We start from the raw sequence: 22869 nt of genomic DNA on the forward strand, positions 1-22869 counted from the left end.
CCTTGCTGCGGGTAGGGGCTGTGAGCTGTCCCCCCACCCCAGGACCTCCCCTCGGAGCTGCAGGGATGCTCCAGGCTCCCACGGGAGGCTGCATCAAAGGGGCCCAGGGCACTTTAGGTTGGCGGCAGTGCAGGGCAACGCCAAACTCAAGTCCTGTGCGCTGTGCTTGGTCTGCAGGAACCGTGCAGGAACAGATCCACGTCTCGCGGGAGGCGGCAGAGCCCTGCACGCCATGAGCGCAGCATGGACCCCACACACAGCAGGGACCCGAAGCCACCGCACGTGTCAGGTACGGCCCCAGCACGGCAGACGTGTGTTGGTGGCCCTGTGGGACACCCCTAGGTGCCAAGGGCCTGAAGAGCTTTATCCCCACAGGAGCGATACCCACTCCATCAGGCATGAACTGCATCCTCAGCCCCCTGCTCACATAAGGCGCTGCTGATTATGCACTAACAATATGCCCAGCACAGCTAAAATAAATTAACGGGAGCCACATCTAAAGCAGCTGCCACAGAAGTGCTGCGTGGCAGGGGCTGAAACTCCCTAATCCGCGTTTCGTGTCACTAAGGGTCTATCTGCATTTCCAGTGAGCTGCCTAATGATGGCACGTGAGCTGACATCATTAAATTCCCAGTGCCAAACAAAGTGCAAGACAAAGTGCAGGGTGCCGGTAGCAAGCCTGCACCAGAGCAGCAGCCGTGCTCTCCCCGCGGCTGCACCCACCCTCAGGGAGGCAGAGCGGACAGCGGTGCATGGAGGGTAGTTAGACCTCTTTGCGGGTAGGGTCTGCAGGCTTCTGACTGAACTGTGATGCGCAGGAGCAAAACTCCCTGCCCGTTGGGTGGGTAGTGCTGGCAAGGCTCATGCCGCTGTCTGGCCAGGGAGGAACAAAACAAGGCTGAAAGGGACCTCGCGGCGGAGGCTGCCGTTTCAGCGCGGTGCTGCCTTTGTCCCCCCAGCAGCTCGGTCCCCTCCCTGCGGCGGGCGCTGCTGCCAGCGCAGCTCGGGAAGGCGCCGGGCTGCAGCAAGGCCACGCTGGTGCTGTTTTCTCTCTGCGCCCACTCCCCTGCGTTTCCCCCTGGGGTCAGCTGGGACCAGGAGGCCTGAGGTGGGACACAACTGTGCGGGTGTTTCTCGTGGACAGGCTGGAAGGATATTGTTTGCTGGGGCGTGCCGGAGCCAGGCAGGGCACCTCGAGCCAACCCAGGCGTGAGGGTGAGCACCATGGTTTGCCTGTCCAGAGGACATGGGCAGCAGCCAGGGCGGGGAGGGGGCCGCCCAGCATGGCGGGGGGGATTTCCTGGCGTGGCGCCTGCTCCGATGAGTCAGGCTTCCTCCGCCGCCCCAGCCCACCCTCCTGCCGGCCCCACGCCAGCGGGAAGGAGCCTGCGGCCACGACAGGGACGGCGCATCCGCCCCGTGCTCTTCCTGTGCGTTGGCCGCAATGGCGTGAGCCCCCCGGCGCCGCTGGGAACCACCCCATCCCGGCGCCTGGCAGGGCAGGGTCCCCACGGCTGACGGTCACTGGGGTGGCCCAGTGGGTCCCCCAATTTGAGGGGGGGGCTTGGCAGGATGCTCTGAGCGGGGCCCTGCCAAAACAGAGGTTTGCTGGGGAAAAGTAGCACCGTGAGTGTTGCCTGCACGGAGAGCTGCCCACGCCAGGGGTCGGGGTGGGAGACGCTGTGGGTGCGTGGAAAGGGAAGGGCTGTGTTAATCGGGGTACGGACAGCAAGACAGGCATCTCTGTGGGGTGCAGGTCTGAGAGCACTGCAGGAAACGTGGGTGTCCCTCCCCGGGGCAGGGCTGGAGGTTAGAGATGTCCTGGCCCGCAGGCTAAGGCGGCCGTGCTGTGCCGCAGCGGGGCAGTCAGCTGCCCCCGGGGGTGTCGGGCAGCCCCTCTCCCAGGTTTGCTGCCTGGTCCTTCCTGGGGACAGCGGCTGACACAGACTGACAGCGACTGGCCTGCTCCCCTGCTGCCTCACCGGCTCTAAGTGCAGCGAGGGCCAGGGCTGGCAGGCACTTCTCGCTCGGTCGGTCGGTCGCTGGCACCACCCTGGGCACATGCCAGGGCTGGACACGTCTCCTGGCTGTGTCCTGGGCAGGAGCAGCCCTTGCCCACACCATCACAGCCGGGGCTCCTACGCTCACTTGGGGGGGGTCCTCCCAGTGCAGGCACGGCTCCAGCACACAGCACCGCTCCGCAGGGATGACACAGCCCCTCAGAGATCAGAGACACCTTTTACTGAACAACAAACACCAGAAGAGACGCGCTACACATGCTTACGGTGACCACTACACAGGCTGTGGGACCCTTCGCACCCGTGCCCGGCGCCGCGGGCGCCTCCTCTGTGGGCCGCACTGCGGTGTCCTCCGTGCGGGGCTCCCTGCCTCTCGCGGCCCGACGCTGCCGGAGAGGAAGCGCCGCAGCGGCACCACTTACTTCTGGGCGGCACCCACCCCCAGCCACCTCCGCCCCAAGGCCCCTGCCCGCCCGAGGGCTGCTTCGCACGGGACTGCCCTCACACGAGCACTAAGACCAACAACACCCCAACCTGGACAACACTCGCTGCCACCACAGTCCGCCTCTGTCACCTGACAAACCACCCACCCATCACGCTTCTGCTCCAGACCCTGCCCCAGCCCCGCTGCCCTTCTCTGGACACGCTCCAGCCCCTCAAGGCCCTTCTTGTCCCGAGGGGCCCAAACCTGAGCCCAGCATTCGAGGTGGGGCCTCCCCAGGGCCGAGCACAGGGGCCCCATCCCTGCCTGGCCCCTGCTGGCCACACCAGTGCTGACACAAGCCCGGGGGCTGGTGGCCTCCTTGGCCACCTGGGCACTGCTGGCTCATGCCCAGCCGGCTGTCAGCCAGCACCCCCAGGGCCTTCTCCGCCGGGCACTTCCCAGCCCCTCTGCCCCAGGCCTGGAGCGTTGCCTGGGGTTGGTGTGACCCAAGGGCAGGACCCGGCCCTTGGCCTTGTTAAACCTCACACAAGTGGCCTCGGCCCATGGACCCAGCCTGTCCAGGCCCCTCTGCAGAGCCTCCCTGCCCTCCAGCAGATCAACACTCCCGCCCAACTTGGTGTCACGTGCAAACTCACTGAGGGTGCCCTCTATCCCCTCGTCCAGATCATTGATGAAGATACTAAACAAGGCTGGCCCCAACACTGAGCCCTGGGAATTGCCCTTCCCGAGGCTGATGCTGGCCACGGCACCCAACTGTCACACACCCTCGGCCAGCCACGGCTGGCCTCTACGTGGCATTGCGGGGACACGTCCTGGCACCCACACGCCGGTGTGTCATGCTGCTGGCCGTTACGCTGACTTGCCCCACAGGCTGCAACACTACAGTGATTGCACTAAACAACCATTGCAGGTCCCTTCTAACTAACTACACTAGTCCAGGCCACTCTATCCCACCCTACTTTCCTATTACAGTTGTACACCTTCTCCCAGCAAGCACAGAATCACAGAATGGTAAGGGTTGGAAGGGACCTCTAGAGATCATCTTGTCCAACCCCCCCTTAAGAGGTGAAGCACCTCTTAAGCTTCACTGCTCAGAGCTCACGCTAACTGGCCACCAGCCAGGCTGCCATGTGCTGCCACCTGCCTGGGACATTTGGCCACCTGCCGCCTCTTGACCACCCGCTCCGACTCCTGTGTCTTCAACCGGCCACATCTGCAGGCGCCCGGGAGCCAACATGCCACAGACACCCTCTGCTGCCCACCCACGGTCCCAGCAGCCACGGTGCCCTGACCCCAGGCTGATGCGCCCACTCAGGCTGCTTCCCTGCCAGCGTCAAGGCACACACAACGGCTCCCTCTCCCATTTCCACTGCCAGCTCCACCGCCACCCCCTCACAAGCACAGCCCAGAAAAACCAGTCAGCTGCTTGGGCAATGACTTACGTTTCAACATCCTTCCCTGCTGCGCCGCTACACATCCAACACACTCCTTTCCTCATCCACACAGTCTTTGTCTTCCAACCTAGAGTGGGACCATGAAGGCAGCTCCTCTCAGCCGCAGAACTGCCTAGAGCTGCAAGGAGCAAAACCCCTCCCTCACAGCATCACAGCCAGCCCATGCTGGCACCGCTTCGTCCCTTCATCAGCTGTCGCTCCTGCTTCCCCCTCCCGTCTCGGGCGTACTGCACAGCATAGTCCTTGTCTGAGCTCCAGCTTCCCTTCTGCCTACAGCCACCTCCACACCATCACCTCAACACCCTTTGGTGCAGAGAACAAACTCACTTGTCGCCATCCAGCTCCTCTGTGGCAAGACAGCACTTTGGGCCTCTTCTCCTTAGTGCCATGAGGACGAGCCCAGCAGTGACAGGCACAAAGAGACAGAAGGTCAGAAGCAGCCACAGCTTCAGCGAGCCCCCTCTCCTGACATCTGCTTCGTCTAGGCACAAAACAACATCTTTGAGCCCATCCTGAGACACACCACAGGACCCAGACACTTGTCTACATGGCTCTGCTCTGGCAAGCCACCAGCAGAGCAGGAATCCATCACCCCGGCCCCAGAGCCATCTCTTCCCACGGGTACCATCACCCTGAGCAGCTGCTCCCATTGCCACTCACCATCTCCGGACGCGCTGCTGCCGCTCCCGCCCATCACCCCTGCCTTCTCCTGGCAAGTCGGTGGTTTCCAGCCAGGATGGCAATGGCAGCTCCCTTGGTTATTGCAGACCTGCATGACAGGCAGGGAGCGGCAGGACATAGCCAGCTGCAGAGGATCATGCCCACGCATCCTCACTCGCCAGACACGGGGCACAGATGTCAGGGCATCTCATGCCAGGCAAAGCCTCCCCGTGCCCAGCTCGCCCAGGGCTCATGTGCCCAGCCCTTTGCCTCGGTCAGTGCTGGCTGTCACCTCCCGGGGCTGCCTCCTCCCAGTCCTTATTGCTTCTTCCAGCCTCTGTGCGGGCTCAGACCCTTTCTTTTTGGCTGATTTACAAAGAGGAGCCACTTGGCTCCATGAGTGAGTTCTGCTGGAGGTGCTACACATGCAGCCTCGAGAAATGGTCCAGCACTTCCACCACCAAGCCCCGCTCAGCTGCTCTTCCCCACAAACATGACCTGAGACACCGCTTTTGTGAGCCACGTCTCCAGAGAGTTGACCAAACCACAAACAACAACGCGCAGCACCGTGACTTACACCATGATTGTGGCACTTTGTCTTCATCTCACACTTATAGTTCAGGACTGCAGCAGGCACACACCGCTGGTTCAGGCAGATCTACAGCACAAGCACACAGGCAACCCTGGGTCAGCCGGCCGGGCCGTTACGCACCCAGCTCCAGTGAGCTGCAGATCTTTCAGGAACTCACAAGGGAGTGTCAGGCTTTGTGCTGGACCCCCATCTGACGGGGGTTGCGCCACCCATATATCCATCCCAACTTCTTCAGGGTGGAGTCGACAGAAAAGCCTCTGCTCTCGGGGCTCTGACGCCACTACCACATCAATACTTTCTACAGGTCCTTTTCCCAAGGGAGCTGCTACACGCAGGGCATCGCTTACCTTGTGGTCATCACAGACAGTGCCGTTGTTCACCAGCATGGGGTCCCTCTCCGTGAGAGGCTTCATGTAGTCTAACGTCACACACAGCGTGTTCTGCACCCGAGCGTAAATCACCGCAGCCTTCTCCTTGGTAAAGGGCTTGGAGCCTGGATATTCACACACGAGCTTCCCACATCGGAGATCCCTACAAAGGCATCATGACCAAAGGACTTAACAACAGCCACCTTCAGCCTTCCATTCCAGTTCTGCTGTCAACACCAAGCGCATGCTTGGAGAATGGACCCTGAACACCCGCTTCCCAGCACGTGGACACACACGCTGACATTCGCCATGGGTCCTTTCCGCATCCCTCCCTCCCAGCCCGTGTGCTCACCGGCTCCACATCCCTCCCTCCCGGCCCGTGTGCTCACCGGCTCCGCATCCCTCCCTCCCGGCCCGTGTGCTCACCGGCTCCGCATCCCTCCCTCCCAGCCCGTGTGCTCACCGGCTCCGCATCCCTCCCTCCCGGCCCATGTGCTCACCGGCTCCGCATCCCTCCCTCCCAGCCCGTGTGCTCACCGGCTCCGCATCCCTCCCTCCCGGCCCATGTGCTCACCGGCTCCGCATCCCTCCCTCCCGGCCCGTGTGCTCACCGGCTCTGCATCCCTCCCTCCCGGCCCGTGTGCTCACCGGCTCTGCATCCCTCCCTCCCGGCCCGTGTGCTCACCGGCTCCGCATCCCTCCCTCCCGGCCCGTGTGCTCACCGGCTCTGCGCAGGCACATCCAGTGGCCCTGCCTGCCCAGCCCCAGGACAGCACGTTTCTCGCCGCTGATGGGTGGCTGATTTCTGGGACCCCGCTGTTCTCTCCCTCTTTCCCGCCATGGGGCCAGGACCCCCACTCCATGGCAGACCATGCTGTGACCAGAACACCCCAGCACCCTTACTATGGCACCTACTTCCATGCACAATGCTGGTAACCGTGCCGATCGGAGCCACAATGTCCCATTCTGTCCCTTTGGCTGTTAATTTCTTCGTAGCAGGCCAAGGGCCCATTCTTGGCACCTGCAAACACATAACAACACCCATAGTCTGTCCAACGCCTCCCTCCACCTCAGGATTGGGCATCACCACTTAGGCCACATGCTACACCCGCTACGTGGTGATGCCCGGGGCACCTGCATGCTCAGAGGCATTTGGAGCCGTGGCTGTGCTACACCCCTTCCATGGTGCACTCATGGACTTTTCCCCCAGCCCCTTGGCCACTTGCTTTTTCACCCAGCTTGGATCAACTTCCATGAGATCGCTTCTCTCACTGGCACCTCCACTCTGGCTACAGGGCCTCGGTCCCTTACGAACACCCCCAGAGTAACCCACGCCAGGACAGCACAGCGATGGACAGACGGCCCAACACGCCTCTTCCCTGTCCTCCGCGCCTCCTGTCCCTAATAGCCCACAGGCATGGGTTGGGTTGCCAGGGTTTCCCACTTCAGTGCTTCCCTTCCAGGTCTTTGCATTTCCCACACAACAGCCAGCCCCCCTCCTACAATCCGTCACCCTTACCTTGGCCGAAGACCTTCTGACACTGCTTGTCAGCTGTCTGGCAGACTCCCTGGTAGCAGAAGGCAGTGTTCCTGCTGCAGGGGTGCCCGTCCATGACCCAGAGATCAGGTGTGCAGTCCCCAGAGGTGCCGTTGCAATACTCCTTCAACCCACATTCGTCCTCGGAGCTGCTTCTACATAACGTGCCTCTTTTCAAAAACTAGAGGAAAGAAAATCGATAAGGTTAGAATAGAATTAAAATAGAGCAGAATTAGAATAGAACAGAACTAGAATAGAATTTCAGTAGAACAGATCAGGACAGAATTAGGAGGAATGCCCAAATGCCTCTGCTGGCACCAGCACTTCACAGTGCTCACGGCACCTTCTGACACTCGCTGACCCTCCACGTCAGCGCACTAGCAAGTACCGTCAGCTGGGGGCACGGTCCCCGTTTTCCCCCTTGAGCCCCGTTACATTCCCGCTTCACATCAGGCAGGTGAGCGAGCGATGCTGGCGCAGGGGCTCTCCCTAGGGACCGCAGCATGCCCGCTCCCAGCACACGGCTCACCTGGCAATTCCGGCAGCACGGTCCCGACAGGCACTGCGCCCCTCTCCTCATCCTGCAGCCAACGGCGCAGCACGGGTCGCGCTGACATTCCTGGAGGTGACCAGCAGGGACAGTCAGGCGAGGTTCCGCTTCTCCAGAGGACAAGGGAACAAGCCAGAGAGCTTGGCCTTTCTCTCCAGCAGCCCCCATCACCTGAGGCAGCCATCTCCCAGGCTCTCCAGAAGCACCTGGGGTCCCTGGGCAGAGCCCCCCTACCAGGCTGGATGCCCTCAGCCATCAATGCTCCCATGGCAAAGATGCTTTTTTCCATCCTCATAACCATACGTGCCTGAGGCTGGGGGGAGCCGTTGCTGGCAGCACTTCTGGGGACAGAGATCTCTTGCAGATGTGCCACATGGCCGCACCGAGGTCAGCACAAAACTAGGGGGCTTCTAGCAAGACAGAGGAGTTCATCCACTGCTCACCAGTTCTCCTCTGCAACAGGGTACTGACCCTCTACCAGAATTTCCCTGCTGCCTCCACCTCCGCCCTGCCAGCAAACCACAGGACCGCTATAGCACCCCTGCCTTTTGGTAGACTGCAGTCACAGAGTTTCTCCCCACAACATCACCATGTGCCACTCTGGTGTGCAAAGCTGCTTCCCAAGTGGTGTCCGTAGCAGGACGCCCTGGCACGTCCCTAGGGTAATCCCCCAGCCCCATTTCAGGCTGTGTCCCTGCAGCAGAGGGTGGGGGCAGCCCCTCATTACAGCTACACACCACTTACCAAGCTCCCTCCACCCACCCGTTACCAACACCATGCAACAGCCCTCTATGACGGCTGCTTCGGACATGGTGGCAACCACAGCCAAGCGCCTGCATGGCACCGGCGCTGCGTTAGGGTTTTGTAAAGCCTCGGGTCCTCTCTGCCCTGCACAGAGGTACAGGAGCAATTCACACCTCTCTTCAAACAGTTCATCCCACCAGGGACACACAGCGCCCTCCCACTGTACCAAGGCTCCACAACTAACCTCTGCTGAACCACAGTCGCAAGCCTCTCCCGGCTCCACCACCATGTTGCCGCACAGAGGAGCTTTATACGCTGCATCCAGAGCTGGCCTGTTCAGCAGGCACTGCCCTTCTCCAGCGGCGAGAAAGCGCTGAAAGTCTCTTATGCTGCAGCTGCTGAAGGCTTTCACACCAGTTGAGTGTCTGCAAGTCAGAGGGCATGGCTGCCGTTACCACGGTCTGCATCTGGGGCTGCGTGGCCCTTCCCACCCACGGAAGATGTCGGCATCATGGGGCGGCTGCTCTCTGCGGCTGTTGCCCCCAGGAGCCCACCCGCTGTCCTGCCCCCTGTGCCCCTGTACACGTCCCTGCTCTGCCCCTCGCAGGCAGCGTCGCACAGACGGGCACCGCGCACACCCGGCGGGAGCACACCCCGCTGGTGCCATCGCCCCGAAACCCACCCGTGCGCCAGGGGGCAGGGGGAAGCCTTACACTGAGCTGGCCTGCATTATGCAGGCGGCTCCAGCGCAGTCACAGCTGCCGGGATCGTCGAACGCCATCCCCCAAGCCGAGGCCCAGCAGCTGGGCCACGACGACTGCCAGCGCCTCCAGTGTCATAGACCTCTGGTACTGCCGGGGGGACAGGGACTGGCCTCAGCTGCCATCGCTGCTGCCCCCAGGTGCCTTCCCTCGGGGGTCTGGAGGGCTGCCGGGCATGAGGGTTCCCGTACCAACAGCCTGCAGCCCCCAGCACCGCTGCTGTGCGGCTGGTGGGGCTCTGCTCCCGCCCGGAGGAGCCTCTGCTGCCGGGGGCTCCTCGGCCTCAGGCCACGCACGGGGCTTAGCTCTGGAGGCACCGCTCACCACCTTACCTACAGGCATGCGAGCTTATGGGGACAGACAGACAGCTCAGTGGTACCATACCAAGACCACCCCTCCAGCGTGGTTTCTGCGACACAGCTTCCTCGCAGAAGATGCCCCCACATAACGGGTCTGCTCCCTGTAACTGGGGAGCAGACGAGACTCACTCCGACACACTGCATACCGGCACCTTCCTTTTGTTTCCACGCTAACACAGCCATCCTCATCTTACACAAATAGGAATGTTATGTCCTGCAGCCGCAGCACACGATGCACATTCTTCCACTGCAAAAATCTCTGCAGCAACTCCTCAGCATCTCCCGTGGTTGGGATTTTGTTCTTTTCTGTCCAAAACTCCAGAGAAGACAGTGCTATCGTCAGATTGAGGCGAGCAAACATCTGGAGGCAGACAGACACCAGGGCTGGTCCACAGAGCCCTGCGGTCCGCAGCCTCCCACTTGCTTTAGCTTACCCATACCACTACCACGTGCTTCCCATGCATGTTCAGGATGTGACCAAAAGCAACTTACACTGTTCACATAGCTGAAAAGCTGCACTATCTTGGCCGTCACAGCATCCTTGTCTGCTCCCATATAGTCATACTGAAAGGCGACGAACACAAGAGCACGTCAGGGCACCGCGCGAGGCACTCCCCTGGAGCACTGGCTGTGCTGTCGGCCACAACATATTCTCGTCCATGCCCAAGGGAGTTAGTTCCCATTGTGTGGAGACTCTCAAGCCTCGTGCAAATTGCCCTTGATATTCTTGTGTAGCTACAGACTTGCTGCATGCAGAAGTTTCTTCTAGAGGCAACAGTTTACAGCAGAGCAAAGACTTACCAGAGCTTTGTCCAAAACTGAGTGCATTTCCAGATACCGCGGGGATCTACTGTCAGCTTGTTTACCCTTTAGGAAAGGTCAAACAACAAAACAACAAAACCAACCCACGCATGCATTAGTGCAGAGCTTCTGCAGTTTGTAGCAGCTCTGCGAAGGAGACCTTTAGGTCCGTGGTCAGTTGCTGCACTTCACGGCCATTTGGAGCTGTAGGACAGTCGCAGACTCCCAGGAAAACAGTCCTTATATCATCTACAACGTGACAACCACAGCCACAGGTTGCGGCCACATTTACAACAGATATTTTGGCAAGGCCACAGACCAATGGGGGAAAAAAGGCCACATGTAACAGAGCAGGGGCAAGCATTGACTCCTTCCTATTCACAACAGCTCCGCCACCCAGCCACCCAGCAGTGCCGCACACCAGCCCGCACCACTGCCCTCCCGGCACTGCGCACTGCCGGTGGCGCTGGGCCAACGGGCCACATTCCAGCAAAGGAACGTGCCCTCCCCGCTTGCCTGGCTCTCTCCTGCCCTGCTAATGGGGTCGGCTCTTGCATGATAACCGCTGCCGAGAAATCCCCGTCCTGCTCGCCCAGCCTTGGACCACCCTCACAGCTCCCACCCATCACAGGCAGAGACCTCAGCCTTAGCACAAAGTTACGCAGCCGTTTAGCATCTCCTGTACCAAGTCGACTCAAACAACACACTATTGCACAAATTGAGGCCTTCTTCAGCGACAGATTTCCCATGCCTATGGCTACCATCCCACCGACGACCAGGCGGCCAGGGGGTGTACTCACTGCTACTGCATCCTCCCGCTGCCGTGACACCTCCCCAGCCTGGGCAAGAGAGGCGTTTTCTATGAACAGCCAACTGCCTATGTTTTTGTTCAGCATTGGGTACACGAGGTGCTGATACCCGGCTGCAGCCTCCAGAGGCTTGATCCCGTAGCTGGCATTCGCGAGCTGCAGGATCCCGCTGGAAAGCAAAGGTGCAGAGCGGCAGGAATGGCTCCTCCGCCTCCCTGGGACGACACCAACGCCACCCGGCGCCTGTCCCCCACGCAAAGGCAACCGCTTTACCTCAGGCCGGAGCAGGTGCTAAGTGCCACGAGTGAAATGGGGAAACCCTCAACGTAGCCTTCGTAGAAGCAGTCACGCTGGAAGGAGTAAAGGTATCAGCAGCTCGGTGCCCTCTCCCCCGAGACCTGGGGAGCGCTGCAGTGTGCGAGGCACCAGACCTTGCTGCCGCCTGCGCTGCGGTCCCTGTCCCCGCAGAGGACGGGCACACAGCGCGCGTGGGGAGAAGCACAGCGCTGCAGCCTCCTCTGGGAGCAGGCACCTGCACTGACTCCCGGCTGGTCTTTGGCCCTTCCGGAGCTCCCTACCATCCTTGGGAAGCCGTCACGGCTCCGTGCCAGCCCTCGCTGCTGCGGGGCGCGAGGCGATGCGTGCCCCCAGCGTGGCTGTCCTCCCAAGCGCTGTGCCGGCTGGGTGACACGGCCGTTCACCCGGCAGCAGCTCCGGCCCCCCAGGCAGCTGGAGCCCGCACACTGCAGGACAGCATTTCTTGCACCGCTGCGTCAGCTAGAGGCTGAGACCCCCACCCTGCCTCTCTGCAAAACCACCAGCTGGCTGCTGCCCACCTTCCACCAACCACACGGTACCAACCCTGTCGAGGTTTGAGCACCGCTGGCGTGGCTACCCGTGGTCACAGGGAAGGGGTTTGGCGCCTTGAGAAAGGCCCTGCTGGCACCGTGTCGGGGCAGAACAGGGCTCCACAGGGCACTGTTGAGAGCTGCCACTGGAGCGCTTCCACGGTCACTCTGCTCTCAGAGGCGCTGGGTGCAGCACACGGGGTGGGACCGTTACCTCAATATGCGCCAGTTCGGATCTCGCAAGCCCCCCTCGGCCATCGGTATAGATCCGAAAATCCTCCGGCAAAAACACTCTATGCACAAAGCAAAGATGATGCCCTCGCGATCGGCACCTTGGCCACACGCGGTGGCCACCGCATGAGGCCGCGGCCCTCCCTGGACCCCGGCCGCCACCCCGCAGAGGGGCCGGGGGCCGCGCTGCCTGCCCGCTGCACCCCACTTACTGCTGCCGCAGGCGCACGGTGCGGGGGGTCCCCTCGATGGGGACGATGTAGGTCCGGGCGCGCTGCCCGCGGGGAGAGGAGCGTTAGGGGTGGCGGGGCGGGGAGCGGGGCCGGGGGGGGGGTCCCGGGGTCCGCACCTACCTGCGGGGCGCCGCCCGCCGCCACCAGCCGCGGCACCGCCGGCATCGCCCCCCGCGCCCCGCCGCCCCCGGCCGGCCGCCAGCCCAGCGCCCCCAGCGCAGCCAGCGCGGCCAGCGCCCCCAGCAGCCCCGGCGCCGCCCGCATCGCCCCGCCAACGGCCCCGCGGCCCGGCCGGTACCGGCCCCGCCGCCCCGCACAGAGGCGCGCACACGCGGCTGCCCCCAACGCCTTTATTAGCGCCCGCGCCGCGGCCCCGGCTGCGGGTCCGGCTCCGGCTGCGGGTCCGGCTCCGTGTCGCGGCCGTCGCTGCCCTCCTCGGCGGCGGGGCTGTGCGGGACCCGGCGCGGTGCCTCAGCCCCGGCCGCGCCAGCCCCGGCTCCCCCCGGCTCCAGACCCAGCCCTGCTTCCCCGCGCACCGTCTCCCACCCGCGCTCCTCCTCCACGCCGGAGAGAGTGAGCGAGCTGCCGTTTATACTGGGATCTGCAGCTTCTCCTGTATCCTACTTTTCCCCTTTTACGGTTTGGTTTCCCCAGGAATGAGCAAATGGAAAACCTGTTTCCCGCAGCTCTTGCACACAGCACGCGTGGTGCCAGGAAATCCACCCTTAGTTTTGCTTCTCCTACATTTGTGTATTTTAGATATCTGTTCACTAGTTTCTTCCCTTGTTGACCAACAAACAGTTCCCAGTTTCCCAACAAACACTTACTGTTTCCCAAGCACCGCTGTCCCAGCTCTGCCTGGGCTGCAAATCCCACTCGCCAGCTTTCCCAATAATGCCATGCTCCCACAAACCCCTGCCCATCTCCCACACCCGGAACGGAGGATTTGCATTAAGTAACTAACATCAACTTACCCATCCGCATGCGATCCCCTCCTTGCACAGAATCTTTTCAGCTGGCTCCGCTTCATGATCACGACAGTGCCACAGACCAGGGCGAGGAGGATGATGCTGAGGCTCAGCAGCAGCCAGTTCTTCAGCACGGCTGGGGCAGAGCTTTGGGCGATATGACCTAGGGGAAGAAGCAAAAATAAGGGCCAGGTGATGCCACAGCCCCTCTGCTCAGCTGCGAGCCCGACGAGGCGGCTTGCAGGGCGGTGGGAGCTGCTGTTGCACCCCATAAAACCATGGGGCACCCAGAGCCCAGCTGCAGCACCCACCGCGGCCCAGCATGCTGTCAATGCTGCCGCCGACAGAGGATCCTCGAGTCTTGCACCTCGGGGGGTTCCAGCCCGGATCGCAGTGGCAGTTCTTCTTGTTATTGCACACCTGCAAGCACCAGGGTGGGCAGGAAACCCCCCTCACTGGGGAAACCCCTACTGCGGAACGTGCTCTGTCCCCACTGGGATTGCTGCTTTCCCACCCGCCCCTGCTCTCCCCGCACGGCCCGATCCCAGGCTGCGGTCACGACCGGCCGGCCGGTGCCCCGTGGCACTGCTGTGCAAGAGCCCCCTTGGCCTTCCCGTGCTCCTGCTCCACTCTTCGCCCTCTGCCTCTTGCCTTGCGCAGGCATGGTCATGCTTTCCAACACTAATTCAGCCATGTGTGGTTAAATCTCCTCTCAATAATCTTTTTCCAGTTTTCTGCTAATCCAGACAAGCAAATGCTCCAAGCCCCTTTATCCCACTTATTTTTCGCTTGGGACAGAACGTAAGTTAGGCAGTCTCACTTAATGTCTCCCACAATAACTGGTCACTGCATGATGATTTCAGAGAACAAGCGTTAGCCCAAAACACAGGTCTCAGCAATTCACAGACAAGCCTCCGTGCGTATTTTAACTGAACCTCTCTCTCCGGCAATATGCGTCAAACCAGTAACGCTAACTTAACTGCTCTGCTGCTACTTACTCCATGCCCGTGGCATTTTTTCTGCACGTTGCAGTCATACTTGAGGACCGAATGTGGGTGGCACGTGCCGTTCATACAAACCTGGAAGACCAAAAGGTAAAAAATCCTGCTGGGCACTTTTTCATCACCCTTTATCATGCTTGCCATAACTCTAAAAAGGATTCCTAGCCCTAAGCAACGATCAACAGTCAATAGCACAGGTAATAATTACTAAAAACATAAGCACAGACCACCTTTAAACCATACTGCAAAATGGCAACTATTTCTAAAACAGTTACTGTCGTGATAGTTATGTGCCATTGCCAGATGCTCGTGCAATATTTCTCACCTTTCCAGGACCACATTTTGTTCCTTCTTTTACCAGGAGAGGATCTAGCGCTGTGGGTCCACGCAGAAAATCGAAAGACACGCAGAGATGTCCTTGCACTTGAGCATAAATTATGGCACCCTTGACTTTTGTGAAGGGAATACGATTCGGGTACGTACACACTAGCTTTCCACATCCCAGATTCCTAAAAAATTCGTTAGCACAATAAATTAGCGCAGTGCGCGCAGCATCTGACCGAGCGCAGTGCTGGAGGCGGTGAGGTGCTCGGCTCGGCTCGGGGGATTTACACTAAATAAAAGCACAAGCATGTGATGTTTCAGAAGAGCTGAATCCTTGATACCAGGGGAGAAGCTGTCCTACAAGCCATCAGGACATTAAATACTCGCACAATTAGGCGTGTGCTGAGGTTGGCCTCAGAAGCCTCCGGTTTCTCTACCCCACCATTTCTCTGAAGAACAGCTAGAGCTAATACTGCAGGTCAGTCCCGCCCAGCAAAAGAACAACATACCAAAAGCAACCTTCTCACAGGTTATTACTTTGCATCAACAGTAATGGGAAGCACAAAATAAATATATATTTCCAATTCAACACTCTGCATTCCCCTGAAACCTACGGCCAGGAACAGGGCTGATAGCCGTCCTTCGGGTGGTTGCCACAGTGCCCAAACCTGTCCTGATGACTGTTGACTTCTTCGTAACAGGCCAAGGGAGCATTTTTTGCACCTGGAAGTTTAGAGACAACAGCCATTACCGCCGAGGGTAAAACAGACAAAGATACCTCTGTTGCCTCTAACACTTATCAGTTCTGGCCTCTGACAGGGACACTTGGCTACCGCTCCTGTTCCATCGCTAGCCGCCTCTGTTCGGGTGGTGGGACAGGTCTCGGAGGCGGTAGAATGGCCTGACCAGCCCAGACCACCTTCCACAGCAGCATCAGGGTATGTTTCTGGCTCGTTCTCTGCTCGGAGGGGCAGTGAGGTGTGTATGACTGTCATACACACAGGCTGTGTCAACGTTCAGCCTGAAATTCCTACGGAAAACGTCACCCTCTTCTGATGGCCCATTCCTGCCCCTCTCCACAAGCATGGGAAATCCATCCTGGGGTCTCCTCTGCCCTTCCCCACGCTGGTAATCCTGGTGGTCCCCAAATTCATGCGAGAGGGAGGGTGGGCACCCATCGGACTCGGATGCCGCCTTCTGCCCTAGACCAGACCTGGAGCTCAACGTTAGTACTGGTGATGCCAGAGCTGCCCGTTACCTCTCCCGTAGAGCCGCTGGCACTGCAGGTCCGGGGACTGGCAGCGCCCCTTGTAGCAGTATCCGGTGCCGCGCTCACAGCCGTGCCCGTCCTGCACGTACAGGTCGGGGGGGCAGGACGCGGAGGACCCGTTGCAGAACTCGGCCAGGTCACACTGCGCATCGGCGGCGGGGCGGCACTGCGAGTTCTTCTGCTTGAACTGGCAGGGGAGGCAGAAAGGACTCGTCTCTCCGTCCCGCCAGCGGGGTCCCCTCTCAGGCCCCACACAGACCCTCCCGACGTTGTCCTCACACACGGCCCCGCTCCCTCGGGATGGCCGCTGAGGCTCCAGGTCACCACACGCCTGTGACGCTGCCCAGGACAGGCTTCCCCCACGAATAGTCCTCCTGGGGCGTTCAGGGAGCTGGGCTGGAAAGCCCTTCCCTGGGAACCTCTCCGATTGCACAGGGGAGAGTGTGCCTCCCATCCTTCAGCACAGGAACATACTGTTTCTCCAAAAATAAATGATGATCTTGTGGTAATTGTAAATACAAGCCTTACCTGACATTCATTACAACACAATCCAGAGGAGACAAATGCAGCACAAACATCATTAAGTTTTTTTGGAGATGCCCATCCAAGCAGAACCAGAAAGCTGGTTGCCAGCGCTGCTATAGACGCTGCTACTGCTCCGAAGTTTAAACACGCCCTTAACTTCTGTTAATGATGAACACGCCTTACCTGGCAATTTGCACAACATAATCCGAAGGAGCACTTCATTCCTTGTTTGAATTTACACTGTGGAGTGCAGCACTTGTCTAAGGCGCAGGCCTGCAAACACGCCAGAAATCATCATTTTTCTGCATGTTTCCCCACCTGCAGGGTGACTGCTTGCCCTCACCCCACCCTCCTGACAAACAGCGCACCTCGGAGGAGCCGAGGGAAGAGCAGCAATGCTGCACTTCTGCGTCTTACCACAGAAATGCTTTATACACCACCTGCGACCACTTCCAGCTGCCGCCAGCCCTCGGGGCCAGGAGAAAGTACAACCCCCTGCTGGAGCATGGCACCCACCTCCGCTCCCCCGCAGTCGCACTGCTCGCCGGGCTCCACGACGCCGTTGCCGCAGACGGCGGCGCGGTAGGAAGGCTGATGCAGAGTGTGCCGGATGAAAGGGCAGTCCCTGTTCTGCTTCAGGAAGGTTTCAAAGTCGCCGATGCTGCAGCTGCTAAAGGCTTTCGCCCCACTGAAACGTCTAAAATGAAGCAATTATCCGTACTTGTCTTCACACATCTAGTGCTGTTCACGCTCTCAAAATCTCTGTGCAGGTCAAGGATCACGATCGTCCCCACCACACGCCTGCGGGGCCGCGCACACATGGCCAGGCGACGGGTGACACGCGGCTGCACAAGCCGGACGGCGCCAGCCGTTGCCGCGGCACTGACAGGGGACCCTCATCTCCCCCAGCGCGTCCTGCCCACCCGCCTCCCCCACCCCGGCCCCCGCAGCCCCTGGGCAACGCCGCGGGCAGGGACGGGACCCCACCAACTCACAGCGCCTCCCGGCTCATGAGGCAGACGCGCCCGGGGCAGCGGCAGTCGCGGGAGTCGTCGTAGCTCACGCCCAGGCTGCGTCCCAGCAGCTGGGCCAGGAGGACGGAGAAGGACTCCAGCGTCACGGCCCCTTGGTACTAGAGGGAGGAGAGAGCGGGGCTGCCGCGGCCGCGCTTTCCCTGCGGAGACCCCGGCAGACCCCAGCTCCGGCCGCGGAGGCTCCCGCCTGTCCCTGCCCCGGCTGCCCGTGGGCGAGCTGCGGCTCCACGGACACGTGGGCTGGCAGGGGACAGGCAGGGGACAGGCGCCACCGTACCACGGCCACCGCGCCGGCAGCGTCCCTCTGACACGCCTTTCCCGGAGCCGTTGCGCCCACGAACGCTGCTCGGTCCCTGTACCTGAAACACACGCAGGCTCACCGGCCGCCCAGCCCGGGACGTCCCGGTCGCTCCAGCCCTGGCCCGAGCAGCTGGTTGTGCCAAGCTCGGGCAGGTCTCGCTTTATGTTTGCAATACCTCACTGCATCCTCACGTAATTTTTACAACAGGCATCACTGTCATGGCAAAGTCTATTGTTCAAAAGCATGTGGATTCAGCAGGTTGTTACTGTCTGCTATTTAATAATGATAAGAATTCTTACAGGAGCAGGTACGGCACTTCGTGGGGCTGCACAGTGGGGCTGGTCTGCTTCCACTTCAAGAGCCGCGCCAGCACTTCTTCTCCACGCCCTGTTGTCTTAAATGTACTGTTGTCCATCCAGACCTCCATGGAGGACAGCATAACTGTCAGATTAAGAGACCTGAACATCTGAAAGTTTAACAAGAGAGGTGGCTGCTCCCATATGTTTCATTTCAAGTGCTGCTTAAGTGTTTGCTCTTACTAGCAGCCACGCTGCTTCAGGAAAACAGACGGGAGCAGTTGGCAACTGACGACTGCTTTGCATGTGTGCCGTGAAAAAGGTGTAGGAAATACAAAACAGAAAGACACCAAAGTGCATCCAAAAGCGAAAAAAAATTAGCTCAGTAAACAGGATCTAATAAACCCCAAAACAACCTAAGCATGAGTAGAGATGTTAATAAATAAACATACAGAATACACAAACTTGTCTCGTCTGCATATTTTAGGTTTCCAGGAGGAAGCACAATACTCCCTGTGACTTCCAGTCAAACGCTCCCCCAGCTGTGTGTGCCGCGTGCTCCACCGGCAGGAGAACAATAGAATCCCTCCCCTAAGCCAGAGAGATGGCAAGGAGCCGCGGTGGCTGCTGGGACCTGCCCGGGGCATGGCGGGCCCTCGGCGGCGCACGTGCCGTGGGCGGCCGCCGCCTCCGGGATCTGAGGCGTAGGCGCTGCTGGGCACATGTTTGCGTTGGACAGCGAGGGGCAAAATCCCCTCCGCACAACCTCCTACCCCAGGCCGGACAAGTCCTAGGCAAACCTGGAGCTCTGACAGACTAATCCAAAAAGTCAGAAGCTAACGAGTGGGGAGTCTGTATTGCCAGAAAGCACATTCAATTATTATCTCCTCAAAAATTAGACGAATCTACCACCCTAGCCATTAGTTGGCTGAAATAAGCCATCAAGATTTCCGCCTCAGTGCATATAAAACAGGAAAAACTTACACTGCTGAGCAAGCTGGAGACCTGAACTATCTTCTGCGTCACAACATAGTCGTCTGCACCCAGGTGGTCGTACTGAAAAATGACACGAGATTCTACCTATGTTATTTGCTGCGCTGAAGCACGCGAGGTCATCACAATGTTTCTCAGAGCAGTGTCCTCCCACCGAGCCATGGCCACAAGGCACGGACGGTACGGAGCCGGGCAGGACCACGGAGACGACCGTGGCGAAGCTTTATCGCAGCTTGAGCAAGGGCAAAGGAAACAAACACAGCACAGGGACTGACTGACACAGACTTACCAAAGCCCTTTCCAAAACGACGTGGAGTGCCAGCTCTCTCTGGTACTTGGACGCTGCCTGGAAAAAAAATTTCTTCACTGTTAATAATTCATTGCTCTGTTTCAGCCACGAGGCATAAGAAATGCTGACTTGTCTGCAGGACTGAGACACTAAACCCTCCACGCGGCATCGCCATCTGCTGATCGTGTTTTCAGGGCAGAAAGCAAAAGCTGTGTAATAACAGCTTGGACAACGCTGAAGTCTTTGGCTAATAACATTGGCTCTTGGCTCAGATGAACATCGGGGCCTTGGGACACTCACATAAACCCATGGCTGAAGGAGCCAGCACAACACTGCCAAGCGTCTGCAAACTGGAGGGAGAAATATCCCCACTTTTACAAATACAAGAACAAATCTTGTACCCCTTGGCGATGCCTCTTGTAGGCACCAGATGAGTAACGAGCCACACAGCACCCCATCGCCAGCGCTGGCACTCATAAACCTCGCCCCCACCTCTGTCCAGCCAGACAACACCGGACAAAGCCTCCTGCGGGATCAGGCCCCTCCTCGCGTGACGGGGACATCGGCACCACCGCGGGAACAGGCTCACACTCACTTCGCCATCTCCACGCGCTTTGGACGACACCTCCTCTGCCGTCAGCTGCCCCGGCCCTCCCTCGCGGCGGCCGGTGGCAAAGAGGGAACCTGCCGCCTTCTCGTCGCTCACGCGATACACAAAGTGCTCGAAGGCAGGAGAATAATCCAGGGGCTCGATCCCGTAGCTGACGTTCTCAAACTGCAGTAAGCCCCTGCCACGGTGACGGTGCGCCGTCTGGCACCGGGCGCTGGCAGCCGCGGCGCGGAGCTGCCAGGGCTCCCCCCGGCTCCCCCGCGGCAAAGCCCGGCAGCGCTTGCCAGCACCGGCGGGCAGGGCAGCGCGGGGAGGTGGCGGTTCGTTACCTGAGCCCCGAGCAGGTGCTGAGGGTCACTGCCGAGTTGGGGAACCCATCGATGTAGCCCCGGTAGTGGCAGCCTCCCTAAATCACGACAGAGGACAAGGAGCCCCTCCCGTGGCCGCGGAGGTAACTCCAGCAGGGGATGGCACAACAAGGATTTTGTGGACAATCTCTCTTTGGCCCGGGTAATTAGAAACAAATCCGAGTGTGAGGATGTGGCACCCTCATGATAAGGAACTGCCCTGGCTTGTGTCGAGCCACACGCCGGGGGTGGCGGCTCTTTGCCTGGTCTCTCCGTAAAGAACAGTAGCCACAGTCAGGATTACAAGTGTTGAACCTAACTCAGTGACTCCAAAAGCCTTCACAGCCAAGAATCTGACCATGCATTTGCAAGGAAAACATTCTGTTTCACCCCAGCACCTCCTGCTGTCATTAGGAAGCAAAAATGTGGAGAGCGAGGGGAAGCACTGCTCCCCTGCAGTAATCAGCAACGTGCTCCAAAATACAACAGCGGGGCCACCCCGGACAACGCAGCGACAGCAGCACCAGGCAGGTCACCATTACCTTGACATGGGGCGAGTCAGAGAGCAAAGATCCCTTCTCGTTGTACGTGTAAATCCTGAAATCATCGGATAAAAAGAATCTAGAACAGAAAAACAATAAAATCCTCTGAAAACGCTCTGAAACGGTCTTACTCAGAGTTTGTTGTGCTTATTCCGGGTCCTGCAGCCTGCGCTTGTGCGCTGGCAGATGCAGAACCCTCTGGTGTCAGGGCTCACAGGCACGAACAGCCCCCAAACCCCCCCGCCATCCCGGCGCACTGGGGCACGCGGCGCGCACACACGCATCCCCTGCGGGCTTCGGGACGTGCCGGCAGCGGGGCGTGATCCCGGCAGCTGCAGAGGCTGCAAACAGCCCCAGGGAGCAGCGCCAGCGGCCGCAGCCGAGCATCCCCCCGCAGCCAGGCACCGTCTTGTCCCGGGGCAGAGCTCACGGCCCAGCAGCGCCGGGGAACAGCACGGTGGCGGTCAGGCGAGGCAACGCCAGGGCCAACTTACTGCTGCCGCAGGTGAACGGTGTACGGCCTCCCCTCTATCCCGAGGACGTAGGACACCGTGTCCTTGCGCGTGCAGAAAAGCGGAGAAAGGGAGAATTAGGAGCGATGACCTCGGAGAAGCGCGCTCTGAGGGCGGCTACAAATGCTGAGGGCAAGCACAAGAGCTCAGCAGAGTGCGGTCCCCCCATCACCTGCGCAGGCAGAGCATGGCTGCCTAAAACTGTCCCTCTGCCAGTCACACCTGGCTGTTGCACATCACACCCCTGCATGCGTACGTCCACTCGCACACACAAACACAACATAGCTTGGTTACTCAAGTACCGTCTCTCCAGCTGTTTTTGAGAGCAACCTCTGGGGAACCGTGATGTGCAGCAGCATTTGCGAACCTACAGAAAGGATTTGTTTCTCTGTTGTAAGCACAGATTAGTATCACCATGGCTGTGCCCATCAGCCACAGCCAGAATCGCGTATGCTGCGAGAGGCACCTTTAGAGCCACATGGACAGACACAGCCTCCGCCTGCCGAGGCTCACTGCCTGTGCTTTCTACCCTGCTGTCATCCACCCATGCTTTATTTTAAAGTATCTGGACACTTGCATGGGAAAAACCAAAGTGATGCGCACTTACCGCTGCTGGACCCAAGCCCAGGAACGTGAACACGGTATGATGGGAGCACGAGAGCAAACTCCCCCTGAACAAACCCACCTTGCCTCAGGAACCGAAACGGAGCTCAGGGAGGCCAGCCCCACACAAGAAACGCCCCCTTCGGAAGGAGCCGCACCACCCGCTCCGTCCCCGCGAGCATCGCTGGCCGCACTGCACAGCTGCCAACGTCACGCAGCTTCACACACTTAGACAGACGAAACCCAACCACCAACACGGGGCGGTGTCTGATGCAGAGGAAAAGGGTGCTACAACGGCTGCAGCCCCTCAGCCCCCGAGAGCAGGGTTTAAGGCTTGTCAAAAAGCACACACTAAGCAAAAAAACCCAGCCCTTCCACGGGATTCCTCCTGCCGTTTGGCGTGCCGTGCTGGGAGGCCAGCATCGTCCCACCCCCGCGCACCCCTGCCGAGCGGCCAGGAGGAGCGGCTCCCCCGGCCCAACGCCAGCCCGGGACAGACGGGCTCCCGCGCCAGGGACCCCAGCCCTGGCCCTGGCAGCCCTTCCCTGGGGTCGCCCCCAGCCAGGGCTGTGGGGCCCGGTGGGGCTCGGGCGTGGGGGGAGCTGCTGCTGGCGTGCGGGCAGCTGCCAGGCCATGATGTCAGTTTCCAGGGTATGACGTCAGCTTGCAGCACGTGTCAGTTTCCAGGGCATGAGGCCACCCGGGTGCCGGCCTGGGAGGGGTGGTGGGGGTCGGTCCCCCCGGGGCCGCGCCACAGGCGGGATCGGGGCGGGGTGGGGGGGGTGGGGGGGGAGGGGGAGGGGAGGTGTCCTCCCGCGGTGCCCCGGGGCTCTGCCGGCCCGGG

At 60.0% G+C, this 22869-nt stretch overlaps 2 protein-coding genes across 2 annotated transcripts; both read right to left on the reverse strand.

The window, feature by feature from the left end:
- Nucleotides 1-28: 28 nt before the first annotated feature.
- LOC142068209 (disintegrin and metalloproteinase domain-containing protein 32-like) lies at nt 29-12674 on the reverse strand. The gene is given in 20 exon segments (XM_075117483.1): nt 29-3984; nt 4245-4398; nt 4578-4686; nt 5155-5235; nt 5517-5700; nt 6453-6558; nt 7057-7255; nt 7604-7693; nt 8613-8793; nt 9082-9152; nt 9154-9219; nt 9514-9595; nt 9683-9849; nt 9981-10052; nt 10290-10355; nt 11090-11267; nt 11372-11448; nt 12161-12239; nt 12390-12472; nt 12531-12674. Coding segments are annotated over 20 exon segments (2241 nt in total). The 3' UTR covers nt 29-3932.
- LOC142048095 (disintegrin and metalloproteinase domain-containing protein 32-like) lies at nt 12648-22869 on the reverse strand. The gene is made up of 19 exons (XM_075074658.1): nt 21725-22869; nt 21405-21466; nt 20911-20989; nt 20351-20427; nt 20007-20199; nt 19412-19468; nt 19114-19185; nt 18133-18299; nt 17810-17891; nt 17494-17630; nt 17015-17195; nt 16682-16771; nt 15962-16160; nt 15318-15426; nt 14705-14888; nt 14377-14457; nt 13690-13798; nt 13385-13541; nt 12648-12857 (listed from the first exon to the last, which is right to left on the reverse strand). The coding sequence occupies exons 1-19, from the start codon at nt 21779-21781 to the stop codon at nt 12764-12766; spliced, it is 2187 nt and encodes a 728-aa protein (XP_074930759.1). The 5' UTR covers nt 21782-22869; the 3' UTR covers nt 12648-12763.

This window comes from Phalacrocorax aristotelis, chromosome 24, assembly GCF_949628215.1.
Source record: "Phalacrocorax aristotelis chromosome 24, bGulAri2.1, whole genome shotgun sequence".
Classification (NCBI taxonomy): domain Eukaryota; kingdom Metazoa; phylum Chordata; class Aves; order Suliformes; family Phalacrocoracidae; genus Phalacrocorax; species Phalacrocorax aristotelis.

Bases quoted from the DNA above. Each gene is read 5' to 3' on its own strand.
- LOC142048095 (XM_075074658.1), bottom strand. From the start codon at position 21,781: ATGCTGCTGCACATCACGGTTCCCCAGAGGTTGCTCTCAAAAACAGCT. The intron at 14,889-15,317 runs GTAGGTTTCAGG...CGAATTTTTTAG, and splicing joins TATCAGCCCTGTTCCTGGCC to GAATCTGGGATGTGGAAAGC. The intron at 13,799-14,376 runs GTAAGTAGCAGC...TGGTGCTTGCAG, and splicing joins AAAAATGCCACGGGCATGGA to GTGTGCAATAACAAGAAGAA.